At 37.3% G+C, this 14021-nt stretch overlaps 1 protein-coding gene across 3 annotated transcripts in view; it reads left to right on the top strand.

Moving 5' to 3' along the window:
• Positions 1-6870, top strand: part of mmp15b (matrix metallopeptidase 15b) — a 40432-nt gene extending 33562 nt beyond the window's left edge. The window contains exons 10-11 of one of the 3 annotated variants that reach the window (XR_014203438.1): positions 126-4126; positions 4198-6870. Coding sequence is in view for 1 of the 3 variants with exons in the window: in XM_082160955.1 (XP_082017081.1) it covers positions 126-607 (482 nt within the window). In the remaining 2 variants the exon portion in view is untranslated. Of the gene's footprint in view, positions 1-125 lie in introns of all 3 variants that reach the window. The other 2 variants (XR_014203439.1, XM_082160955.1) reach the window with 2 other exon arrangements.
• The last annotated feature ends 7151 nt before the right edge of the window (positions 6871-14021 follow it).

The following is a 14021-nucleotide window of genomic DNA, read 5'->3' as shown; positions in this document are numbered from 1 at the left end:
TGTGTATTATGTGCATAATTTTTTCCCCCAATCAGTCAGTGAATAAAGTAATGACCAGATAATCTAAATTTAGTTTGTATGCGGTGATGCACAATTTTCACTCTCCAACTTTGTCTCTCACACAGCTCATACTTACTTCTACAAGGGTTCAAAGTACTGGAAATTCGACAACCACAGAATGACGAGCGAGCCGGGCTACCCAAAGTCCATTCTTAGAGACTTCATGGGCTGTAATGTGGACCTCGATCCTGACATAGACACCGACATGGACCCGGGACGCAAGTTGCCTGATCGGCCACCCTTCAACCCCGATGCTGGCCGAGACAAAGACAAAGACAAGGACAAAGACAAGGACAAAGACAAGGAGAGAGACAACACCAATGACGTGGACTCTAAAGAAGAGACGGAAGAGAAAACGAATGAGGTGGATGTGGTTCTGAAGATTGATGAAACGCAGCGTACCATGAACATCATCATGGTGACGGTACCCCTGGTCCTGGTGCTGTGCATCTTGGGATTGATCTACGCTATTATTAACACACTACAGAGGAAAGGAGCACCCAAGTATTTAGTGTACTGCAGACGTTCAATGCAGGACTGGGTTTAACCTCTCAGAATGATCTCCGATCCCTGTTCTGCCCTTCCATTTCACATGCCCTAAAACTTTGCACACACAAAACAACAACATAAACATGCTTAAACTCTCACACACACACACACACACACACACTCACACACACAGATACTGACACACACACTTTCATGTTCACCCTTCTTTTCCTTTCCCATGGTGCTTTCCTAACATGTTGTCTAGTCTATTTATATCAGAAAGTTTGCACATTGATTTTGTTGGTAGGTTTTCCTTTTCATAATATTTTATTTTCTTTTGAATCAGTTGTTTTTGGGGTTTTCTTCATTTCTGTTTTCAAGATGTCACAATCTAGATCTCCAATCACTGCGTAAAAGATGAACGGGAAGTCTTGCAGAGCAAAAAGTGAGGGAAAGGAAAGCGGAGAAAGGAATATCTCGCTTAGGAACATTTCTGCATCCATTCACCTTTTCTCAGGACTCTCAGCTGTGGTTTTCCAACTGACCGGGCAAGTCATAATCCATCATCATAAAGACATCATAAAGACTATGGCCGCTTCTATCATAACTTGTTGGTAATAATATACAGCGGGGTCCAAACGTCTGAGACCACAAGGAAAGTCTGGGATTGAGAGACTAATTTAAACCTGAAAATTTCAGGATTTTTTAAAAAGCAACACATTTTTTATTAGTTTTGTTCATGCAGCTTGAGTGTTGCTGTCAAAGCAAAGAAATTCATGCTAATTTAAGTTCAAACTGTCATTCTAATAACATTTTTAATGTAGAAAACATTTATTGCATTAAAAAAAAAAGAAACATTCTCAACTAGTGGTCTCCGACTTTTAGACCTTTCTTTTTGGAGTCAGTTCACAAGCAACTGGACCTGGTTATTCAACCAGTAACTAAGTCCAATTGTGTTTGATTGAATTTTACCTGCTATTTCTGTTGGTGTCAATATAGGGACTTTTCTCTACGTTTTGCTTACCTAGTGCATTTTATTGCCCCTTGTTTTAACATGTTTTACGTGGTTCCGTCCATATTTGTTGAGCCCTCTTAACTTTTTTCTTGCAAGCTGGTGTGTTTTTAATCTCCAACAGTGGCGTGATCCTGTGGCGATTATAATTTTTATTGTCTGAGCAGTATAATGATTAGGTTAGTTACATTTACGGGGGGTTGAAAAAGCTTGAGGCATTGAGAGAGAGTGTATATTTATATAATAGCTTTACATTGTTCAATCAGATGAAAATATGAAAAATAGAACTATAAAATACATACCACTAGCGTACACCAATTTAAAAGGCGAAAAAAGCTTCTTGGGGCCCAATTATAAATAAAAGCCTTAGTAGGGGCTCACTGTTGTAGGGAATGTTAGGTAATAGTCTAATTTCAAAAACAGCAGGGGGTGAAAACCATTGGTAAGCTCCTCTTTCCCAAACCCTAAGCTCTCCCTACCAAAGAAACGTCACTCTTCATTGACAAAGGTGGGGTGAGATGAGGGAAAGAAGCAGGGACAACCGTGAGTTCAGAAGGAAAGGGTTAAGATGCAGAAACCTTATATCTGAAGTCTTTGCGAAAGGGCTTATAGTGTGTTTGTAGAGTTTGAACTGGATTATATTACAGTGATGGGGATATTTTAGGGGTGGGTGTGTAATAAACAAACAGCCAGGAGTGGGGTAAACCCATTGCAAGCTCCCTCTCCAAGGCTGAAACATACTTGTGCACAAGTATGTGATCATATATGATTTAGTTGTCTCAATTGTATGTGTTGCATTCTCAGAATTTCCTCAAGGGGTGCTATATCAGACATTAGTGCAAACATTCTTCAATGGCCAGATATTCAATCACTGTCTGGAAGCAACAGTTTGGGAATCTTGCTGAGCAAGTTTTGGTTAAACTGTAGACATGTTTCTAGCCAGCTACCTGAATAAAACGTTTAATTATTCTTGACATTTGAAGGTAACTCCATTGCCTCACCCTGAGGTTTGAATACAAATGCACGTTAGTGTATCCGACGAGACCGTACACTTGCAGTGCATTGGCCTCGCGTTCACATCTGCGTTAGCATACTTGCTTAGAGTATATTTTTGGCCTCAGCTTGAGCCGCTTGGTAGATAGTGTGTGTAGCAATGCCATCCCTATATGAGAGCGTGTTGGCACACATTGGTCCAGGGTCCACTGCCAGTTATTTTTGGAGCGCATTCCTTGACCAGCAGAGGAAACAGGATCCCTGTTTCATTCACGACTTATTCATGCTGATGTGATCTACTAGGCAAAGTAGACAAATTAGGCAAGTTTCCTAACATTGTAAGATATAACTGCTGTCAGGTAGGTCTGTGTTTGCTTTCTGTGGTGTTTGCTTAGTCTTGTGTCTAACCTACATAAACACAGCTAGTATACTAGGACACGGAAAGCATTGAAAAAACAAACCGCCGCCATTTTTTAAAGTGCCTCAGACAAAATCTCTGTCATTTACCCTTCGCAATCAGCGAGAGAGTACGTCTACATCTTCCACTACAAAAAGGGAGGTAGAGGAGAGAACGAAAGTGAGTGGCATTATAAATATAGCCCTGTCAGACAAGGTAGAGCAGAAAGCACTTTGATATATATTATTGGGAGAGTAGAGGAGACACAGGACAGTCATGTTCGGAATGCTGTCACTGATGAATCCCACCGAATACCGTTGCCAGGCGATCCGCCCCTCCTCACGGTGCTCCTGTCGGCCGAGGAGATTTGGAGGAGAGTTAATCAGACATAAAAGCTCTTCCGTCCCTCCCTCAATGCCCTTTACCGTCTCCTCCACTCGCCCAGATCAATGAGGAATACATAAACAGGCTTGAAGGATATCTGAAACGCTCACTCTCAGGGTCTCACTCAGGCCTTATTCCCATCTTGTTCCCACTACAGCCCATTCTAATACTCCTTTATGACCCTTTTCCATAATCTACCACTTTATTATTATTTTTATTTTTTTAAAGTACCATGATATTGTCATGGTCTTTTGGACATACTGTAGTACCATGGTAATACCATTCTTTTTGGACACAACCATGATGGTTATGCAATGGTATTCTTGGAGTCAAACCATCAACATCAATAGGGTCATCATTTAGTATGGTATTTAGGGCCAAGTCATGGTTCTTTGAGGTCCTTGGGCACATCTCTTTGGGGCCCCATCCCTCCAATTTCTATATAAATATATATAACTTATCGTGCATTACGCAACACAATTAGGGAAAACATGTTGTGCTAGAATTGTCACTTTGGTTGCTGTAGGGATCCTAGGGAACCCAAAAGGTCACCAAATGTTGTATTCGCTGAGGTGAGCAGGGCCCTAATGGTCAGTCTTGGCTGTATTCACTAAAAGGTGCTAGTGGTCCATTTGCTCTGTATTAGCTGAGGGGCCCTATTTGTCAGAAGGGGCCCGGGGCCCTACTGGTCATGTCGCACTGTATGAGCCTGGGGGCTTAGGGGTCATGTCTCATTATATGTGCCCAGAGGCCCGGGGCCCTAGTGGTCATGTCTCATTATATGTGCCCTAGTGGTCATGTCCCATTATATGTGCCCAGGGGCCCGGGGCCCTAGTGGTCATGTCTCATTATATGTGCCCAGAGGCCCAGGGCACTAGTGGTCAGCTTCAGCTGTATACACCAAGGACCCTTGTGATGAGTCCCCTTTGCCAGTCCTTTTGGCAGTCTTTGGCACGGCTGTAGGCTTTGGCGGCCCCTGGGAACTGGCACCACTGGTTTGGTCCATAATCCAGCACAGATGTTATATATATCTGATACATTCACTGTACCATGGTACCATCAGTGTAAAGGTCCTTGCACACTGAGTCCGAAATTTTCGCTCGTTAAAAAATAAATACGACCTCACGTTGTGTCAATCACGTTTACACACTGCCTCCGAAACTTTCGTCTGTCGTAAAAAAAATTTGATCGGGTTTTTCAAACATTTCAGAGCCACCAAAGGAAGAATGCGAAAAAACGCATGCGGAAATTTCAGACTCGGTGTGCAAGGACCTTAAGTAAAGTAATATGCATAAAACTGTATAACTAAGTAAGTTTGTTTCTACACTGTTTTTGTCTGTCTGTCTTTTTTTTTCCAGAGATGATAAGGGTGACTAAACAAGATTGTGGTAGACAATGACTGATGAATAATCAAAACAGTCTGTTTATTAGTATGTGATAGTGTAGATTTTAAGGTCTAATATTTTCACCGTCATCTCAAATCAACTCTTGGCCAAGTTTAGGACTGGCTCTTATAACAATGGCCCCTCTCTCTTGCTGCATTATTGTCCTGCACATTGCTTCTGGCCAACAGGAAGATAGACTGGGCCCTCGGCCAGGGCCACAAAGCTTCCTCCCACCAGTCCTCACACTAGCATTGCATACTAACAACAGCCTCTGTTCAGAAGGCTTTGAGTATGAATCATGGACGTTGACCGTTTTGGTCACACCGTTCCCATAAACGCAGCTCAGGACCACTGCTATGTTACGCAATGATGGGTTTTTCATCACAGTTAAAGGGTAACTCTCGCCAAAATGCAACCTAGGCTCTTTTTGTTAATCTACCCGAGGCAAACTTTCGTTTAAAAGCATAATTAGAATGGAAACGCCACTTTTAAGTTTTACCGTGTTTTCATTTTAGGTTAAAATGCCTTGTGAATGGGAGTGAATGGGGCACTTTTATGATAGCATCACAAATCACAATTTTTAAAACACTAAGGAGGCTCGACACAACATGAAACTTTGCTCGAAGTATCACCAGAGGCTCTACACATGAACGTGAGCATTGAGAGCATTGTTTGTACACAGAGTTTACTAAAAAGAAAGATTTGGAACAATTCACTGAAGCTGTTGTCCGGCATTTTGACAGTCAAAAATAGTAGATTTCCGAATGCGAATAAACTGACTCTGAATTTTAGTATTGTTTCTTATATGAGGATCCTTTTTCAAATACAAGGTCAATATTGATTTTCACTAACAACAAAACAACAAATTATCCGTGAATTTATATTGAACAAAGCTTTAGGAGCTTTCCATCTTTACTCTCCTCCCTGTTACGGAGATCGACTATTTTTGACTGACAAAATGCCAACGGACGGAAACACAGTGAGTTGTTCGAAATCTTTCTTTTTAGTAAACTCTGTGTACACAAACAATGTTCTCAATGCTTGAGTTCATGTGTAGAGCCCCTGGTGATACTTCAAGCACAGTTTCATGTTGTGTCGAGTCTTCTTAGTGTTTTAAAAATAGCGATTTTTGATGCTATCATAAAAGTGCCCCATTCACTCCCATTCACAAGGCATTTAACCTAAAACGAAAATACGATCACACTTAAAAATGGCGTTTCCATTCTAATTATGCTTTTAAACGAAAGTTTGCCTCGAGTAGATTAACAAAAAGACCCTAGGTTGCATTTTGGTGAGAGTTAAGTTACCCTTTAAGTGGAGTTTGACCACCCAAACGGACAGTACAGTGACGCAACATATGCCGTGCGACTTCTCTCTCTGTGTGTATGTATATTCTCCTGATATAAACTTGAGCTCTGATCAGAGGTGCCTCTAAGAACATCCGTCCACACCATTTATTAACCAGCTGCAGTTATTAGACTGCAATCATTGTTAGGTTACTGAATAAATAGCCAAAAAATGTTGAGACAATATGTTGTCTTCACCTTTGTGGAATCAGCTGAGCAGAATGAGACGGTGTGTGTGCTCTTGCCTGCATTATTCTCAGTCAAGGGTAGATTCAATATCAAATCAACCCTGTTGTGTGACAATGCGTCTAGGCATGCACACTGTCTTGAAGGGAATCTCACTTTACGTAATGAGCCTTACAAAAACATGCTGTTTAAAACTAGACGGAGCATTTCAGACAAAATATGCAGTAGTAGCAAATCACTAACATTTAAAGCAATGCTGTTAATGTGCACAACGTTGTGCTGCAGTGTTTTCTTAAACACCTCATCGTCTTTATTAATAATGATAAAATTAAATTTAGATGGTCATATTTTCAGTTAATATTTTTTCGTAATATTATCTTAAATTTGGTCGTTTTTAAAATTGTAAATAGTGCCTTTTCAATATTTTTTTCTTTTTTGTGTTTTAGTTTTTAATAGGTTTTTACCTTGTTAATAACATTCCGATTTGTGTTTTTGATTTTTTTCTTATGTAGAAACTGAGGATTTTATACATTCGTGTTTGTTCACATCTTCTGAGTGTGTTTAACGATCCATGCTGGACATGTAAACAGTAATAAAAGAAAAAAAGATGTTAAAGAATCAAGTCTCCGTTTTCTGTTGAAGTTCCAGTTGCTTCTCAAACATGTCTTCTCAAAGTAAACATGAAATCAAAATCGACCTAATTTACACGTTAAAAAATTATATGATCAGTAAGTTTACAACTTATGTTTTTACAATTGCTTTGACTCATCAAAATAAGTTAAGCAATTTTCAACTTTATGTTATACAAGATTTTTGAATCAGTTTAATGTAACTTATGTTGAAATGACTTAAACATCCAAGTTGATTGTACTTAATTTAAGGCACACACATTTGGGGTCTTGTGAACAATTCAACATTGCATCACATTACTTAAGTAAAATAAGTTGCAAATACAATATCATGTTGACTATAAACCTTTTAAAGTCTGTAAAAAGCCAATACTTTTGAGTATGCATAAAAAAGCATTGATTCACTGTCTAATGTTCATTGTTAAGGTTGCCTTTCATGGTTGCCAGTGTTTTGTACAGTGCAGACCTCCTGGGATCTCCAGTGTAAACAAGCCTCGTCCTTCCCAAACCCTATCGCTGGGCTCTCCTCTCTCCCAGGAGAAAGATCGGGTCCCTGAATCCGCCTGAGCTTCCTCTCCCTCAGGAAAGAGCAGGGCCGCGTGGGCCATGGGAGACGGGGCGGGATATTTATAGTTGCTGAAATACAAAGAGAAACGATGAGAAGCATAAAGAGCAGGTGCCACAACGTGGACTGTAGGAATCCTAGCAGACACAAATCCAGAGTGTGCTGTTGATTTACACACTGATTTTAATTATCATGGAGCAGTTTCATGCTCTCTCAACCATCCGGTGAACCACCATGGTTGTGGACCGCCTATATCAGGTGTCCAATCCTACCAGATCCAACACACCTGTCTGTATTTATAAAGTGCTAATGAAGATCTTAATTATCTGTGCCTGTTGTTTGATCAGGGTTGGAGCTGAACTTTGCAGGAAGGTAGATCTCCAGAAACAGGACTGGACACCCCTGACCTAGATCAACAAAACTCAGCTAATGTTTCCTCCTCTTCTCCCTGTTTATGTCCTTTTCCATCTCAATATCTGTGTTGATAAAATAGCAATAACAAGTTTGCTAAACTCCCATCCCCTTTATATCCGGAATAACACTATCATACTGTTTCCGCAGTTTCCTAATTTTCTGAATGCATGGATGACCTACACAACTGTTCAAAAGGTTTTTTTTTTTTTTAACAAATTCATATTTTTTTATTCAGGAAGGATGCACAAAAAATGTATTACTTTTACATTGTTACAAAAATTCTGTTTCAAATCAATTCTGTTCTTATGAACTTTCTATTTATCAAAGAATCCACATAAATATTAAGCAGCACAACTGTGTTCAACAGTGATAATAATCAGAAATGTTTCAGCAAATCAGCATTTCAGAATGATTTCTGAAGGATCACGTGACACTGAAGATGATAAGATGCTGAAAACTCAGCTTTGCATCACAAGAATAAATTACATTTTACAATATATCAAATAGAAAACAGTTACTTTTAATTGTAAGAATATTAAACAATATTACAGTTTTTTTTTTATTTAAAAAAATATGCAAGTAACAGATCTTACTGACCCATAACCGTACTAGTTTACAGTACATTTGTCTAAAGTTGCTGTATAAACAGAGGCATGTTTTGCAAATAATAGTATTAATATGCTATGAGTTTAATTTTTTCTTGACTTAATATTTCCAGTGTACATCAGCCCTGAGCTTTTTCTTGAGACTCATAGGGACAATTTTAAACCGAAAAACTCTATTACACATGCAAAATGGCAATGTTATTTCCAAAACAATAACTGAAATGGAAAAACCACTTGCTGAATGCAATGTAAAGAGTTAAAACAAGCAGGAAAGTTAGCAGTACGCTATATATTTGGACTGGCTGAATTCAAAATAGCATGCTAGCCTACTATTCTTACTATTTATGTCATATGATTCTACTTAATTCTGAGGTAATTACTTTCAGATCCCCACCTGGGGTTTGTTAAAGAAACACACTTAACACTCACTCCTCCCTGAGGCACCTGCTATTTCCTAACAGCTCGTCTTGAAGAAAACAGGTGGTCTGTCGCTACATACTTAGTTAAATTTTGACAGCATCCCCCACTCTTCACGTCTTCGTCCCTGCTGGGAAATGAGGTCAGTGTTTTTCAGCAGAAAGCATGTGGTTCAGAGTGTTTATTTGTGGAAGAATTAGGGTGGGCAGCGATCGCACACTATAAGATCTCTCCATAAAAACCTACGACTCTAACAAGATCCAGCAAGCACATTCTTTCTTCGGATTAATATGGTTTCCTTCACGAACAATTTCAAGTTTTCCTCCACTAAACTTGTAAACAGACCAAAACAACCTAACGCACCTTTTAATTGCGCACGTCTAATGTGAGCCATGGGTTTACTTCATCTGTGAATGTCGAGAGGAAACCATTTCATAACACACGACGAACACCTGCAGCTCTGAGGCGTTTTCTCTAAACGAATCCTCCAAGGGCATGCCTGTTTTTCTAACCTGACACACTTTTGACCACACACTTGTAACCCTAGAAGAAGCAGGCGCTCAATGCTTGGTCAGCTTCTCAGCCCGAGGCCAGCCGAAAGATTGATTGGCAGCTCTGAAGACTGAAGGTACACAATGGGTTAAAGAAACTGTGACACAATGGCTGAGCACAAAAGGTGGCTATTAGGATGTTGTGGAAACTTTATTCCTTCAAGGGTCTTTAAACTATTTCCTGATCAGTGAAGTTGTCAACAAAGTCCACTTAGTGCAGGTCACATTGAATGCATTAGCACACACAAAAAAAGTCATACGGAAAAGGAAATCCAAGATTAATATGGAATCTAAGGGAAAACATTTAATTCTATTAAATGTCGACATGTATAGGCCTATCAAATTTCAAACGTATATATATTTTTTAAACAACTACTTGCAGATAGCTAATATAATGAAGTAAGTTGACACTTTACATTAAGGTTCCCTTTTGTTGAGGGTTAAGTGTAATGATGCATGCAGGGAAGCTCAAGACAGAAGACTCACAAAACACTAATAAGTTTAATTCTTACTCAAAAAGCAAGCAAACAGGCAATGCAAACACATCTCAACACAACAGAGACTGGACAAAGAGTGAAGGCAAGGGTGAGGCTTAAATAACAAACTGAAACGAGCTAATAAATGACACACAGCTGAAACCAATGAACTAATAATGATGGTAACCATGGAAACTGAACAAAGGGCGGGAAACTGAACAAAGGAACATGTGAAACTCAGACATGAGCAAAACAGGGAAACAGATTAAAAACAAACGTAACCCTGACAATAAGGGTGTTCATTAAAGACTAATAATTAATTTACAATTGCATAAATCGTTGATAAGCAGTTATAACTGCATTAGTATAAAAAGGGGTGACTTTAACGCAATACCTTACAAATAGTGAGCCATTTTTAACTTGCATGTTATAAATGCTTAATAAATATATTTATTCATACTTATTTCATGATGCAGCAAAAACTATTATACTAGGGTGTCGTATTTGTGGTTTTCTTATTAATATCTCATGACTTGTGTCACTTTTCCTACTATGTTTCTTAGAAGCTCATGATGCCTATCCACAGCAATGTATAAAAACTGATATGAAAGTATCAAAAAATATATAATAGCACAACCATAACTTTATGAGATTTTAAATATGAACAAATTAATTCCAACATTAGTTACCCGTGAACCTTAATGTAGGGTGGACACATGCAAAACATTAATTCATTAGTTATAAACATGAATAACCTGTAAAAAGTGCACCTTAATGTAAAGTGGAAATGCAAATCACTGATTTATTCATTATTATTGCACGCACAGAAGAGATCTATCAGTTCAACTTGAAACTTGAAACAAAAGTTTAAACTTTTCTTTGACAGCAGATTGGAAAATTACTGAGCATGACTTCTCATGAAAAGTGGTTTATGCAAAACAACATTAAACATTTCAGAGAAACAATCAAGTATTTACACGAGTTCAGTCTTGAAAAAGCATTTGAGGTCATTTAGCAGCCGGTTAATGGCTTGGTCGTGTAATGGCTGCTGAAGTCATCCATATGTTACACATTAGTGGAAAAATTATCATTGTGATGATCATAATGAGATTCTAGCTCGTAATGACCTTCCGGTTGAGCTGTAATGCAGAGAAGCTTTCAGAACTGCCAGTAAAAGGATGTTTGTCTGACAAAGCATCAGTTAAATGCCATATGACGTAAAGCAGCAGCAAGAAAGGGATATAGGGAAAATATTTGTATTTTACTCTTTACATGCATACTTTTTATTACGGAAATAATACACTTTAAACTAATATTACTTAAGTGTGAACTGAATGTGATTTTTTTTATTTTTTTTGACATTTAACTGAATTTTAATTGCAATTAAATGAAAATGTATTATAGTTTAAATTTATATTAAATGCAACTAGCATTAGTTTACAGTGCTTTATTGAGTACATCTTTATATGTATGTTTAAAGTGTACTGACAAGCATTTATGCTAAACAAAATATACTTAAATGTATTTATTTTTTCTTGAAACTTGTATTTCATGCATTTAAATATATTCTTAATTACACATTTGTTATGATGAATTTGCAATTTATGTCATTTAAGATCAGTATTGGGGTAACGCATTACAAGTAATGTGAGGTACGTGTTCAATTTATGGTAAAATAACGGCAACTGTGGTTGCCAGTACTTTACCGTAAAAAATAGGGTAGCAACATTTTAGGTTTTACAGACTTAACTTAAATGTACAGTAAAAAAAAAAAAAAAAAAGTATTTCATTATCTGATATAATGGTAATTTACCGACATATTGAAGTACTAATGTTTGTTTGGTACCATTGTAATACACTGACAGACACCAATCACAGTGGTGATTAGAGTCACGTGATGAAACAAAGCTAATCGCAAACAGCTTTTCCACAAGCTGAGAAAGTTATTGCTATTATATAGAAGTTGCACAGTGTCATTCATACAAACACTAAACACCATCATGGTAACATTCAAAACTATGAAAAAAAACCCAGTTATTTCAAGAAAAATACATCAAATGTGAAGTGTCACGCAGGGAATTTCGGGAATGGGAATTTTGGGAATGTCAATTTATGTTTTTTCACTGTAAATTATACAATGATTTGAATTTACTGTAAAATGTATGGTTAGATCTATGAAAGTTATTCATCGTCTAAAGTACGGAAACGTTCTGTTAACCAATTAACAGTTTTTCACCATAGCATTTTTACTGTTTTTTACCGTTTTTTAACTTTTACGATAATTTTTTTACAGTGTAGTATTGCCTTACTTTTAAATTTACAGTAAAGTAAAATTAACAGTTACTTTTTCAAATGAGTAACGCAAGTTACTGACAGCTCTTTGTCTCATTGAAATGCAAACTCAGAATATTACGCAAACATGCAATAATTAAATTTGTTAAATTACACAAATATACTTTATGTATGTAATCTCACTTTATGAACCAACCAAACAAGCAAGTCCTGCCCAGCCGTGAAAAAGTAATGTAATGCATTATTTCAATAAAAGTAACTAATAACACAATTAATTACTTTTTTAGGGAGTAACTCAATATAGTAAAACATTATTTTTTCAAGTAACTTTCCTCAACACTGTTTAATTTATATTAACGTGTACATTTTATATGAAATAACACACTACAGTTAATATTGTAATCATAAAAATGATAAATATAGTCGACTATAGTTGATTATGGTTAGTCAAAACATCAAAAAAAAGTGTACTTTAAATCACGACAAAATATTATTAAAACAAAATCATTTACACTTTGAAACAGTACACTTTTTAATGGCGTCCTTAAGTGTGTAAAGTAAAATGGTCATGATTAATTTAACCTTTTAAAATTATTAATATTATATTATCTGCCTGTACTTTTTTTTTTTATATATATATATATATATATACATTTAAGATTCAATACAATTAAACACACTTTCTTTGATATGTATTGGAGTGAAATTTAAGGGTAATTTTTATATTAAATTCCAACTATTTGACTGACTGTTGTAGTAGTGCCATGACTTTAAAAATGACTCTCCCGTCTGTTATTTTGAAAGCATTTTTCCACCTATGAGAAAATACATTTTGTGTTATTTCTTCTGGAGGTTTGACCTGAAGAAGAGAATCATTGGATGGATTGCATCACCTCATATTGAGTGCTATCAGAGGTCAGAGGAAGTGGCTTGACAGGGTCAGGTGGTCTCTGTAGGTCACTCTGTTTCCTGAGAGAAAGTCTTGATCAAGTAGTCGGAGTCTTTGCTCATTCTACTCTTTAGTTCCCATAACCTCCCTGTGTCTCTGACATTTCAGGCAGCAGAACCCTGGAGACACACACACACACACACACACACACACACACACACACACACACACACACACACACACACACACACACACACACACACACACACACACACACACACACACACACACACACACACACACACACACACACACACACACACACACACACACACACACACACACACACACACACACACACACACACACACTCTCACTCTCACACACACACACACACACACTCTCACACACACACACACACACACTCTCACACACACACACACACACACACACACACACACACACACACACACACACACACACACACACACACACACACACACACACACACACACACACACACACACGAGTTCATATACTCACATGACATGTTCACATGGATCTCAATGATCTTGCTTAATTGTAATGAATATTCACTTCAAATCTTAAAAGAAAAACTGTACTTACATATACTGTAAAAAATTTATGAAATAAAAATCCCCTCAAATAATCATGCAAAATTGTTTTATTGTTTAAATTGTCAGTTTTACTTTAAAGGATGTTTTAAATGGTTGTTTTAATAATCTTGGTTTAAAGAATACACTTATTTTGTTGCCTAAAGTAAAGTACTTATTTTAATTTTAACTGTTCTATACTATATAGCAACTTCATTAGTACAAATGTGTAATTGCCAATATATTTAAATGCATAACATCCAAGTTTCAATAGAAATTGCATAAAATTTGAGCTTAGCATAAATACTTCTCAGTAT

Source organism: Leuciscus leuciscus (assembly GCF_965113295.1).
Source record: "Leuciscus leuciscus genome assembly, chromosome: 2".
NCBI classification, from domain to species: Eukaryota; Metazoa; Chordata; class Actinopteri; order Cypriniformes; family Leuciscidae; genus Leuciscus; species Leuciscus leuciscus.
Note: the sequence above shows the minus strand (reverse complement) of the source record. Positions and strands in the feature narration are given on the sequence as shown.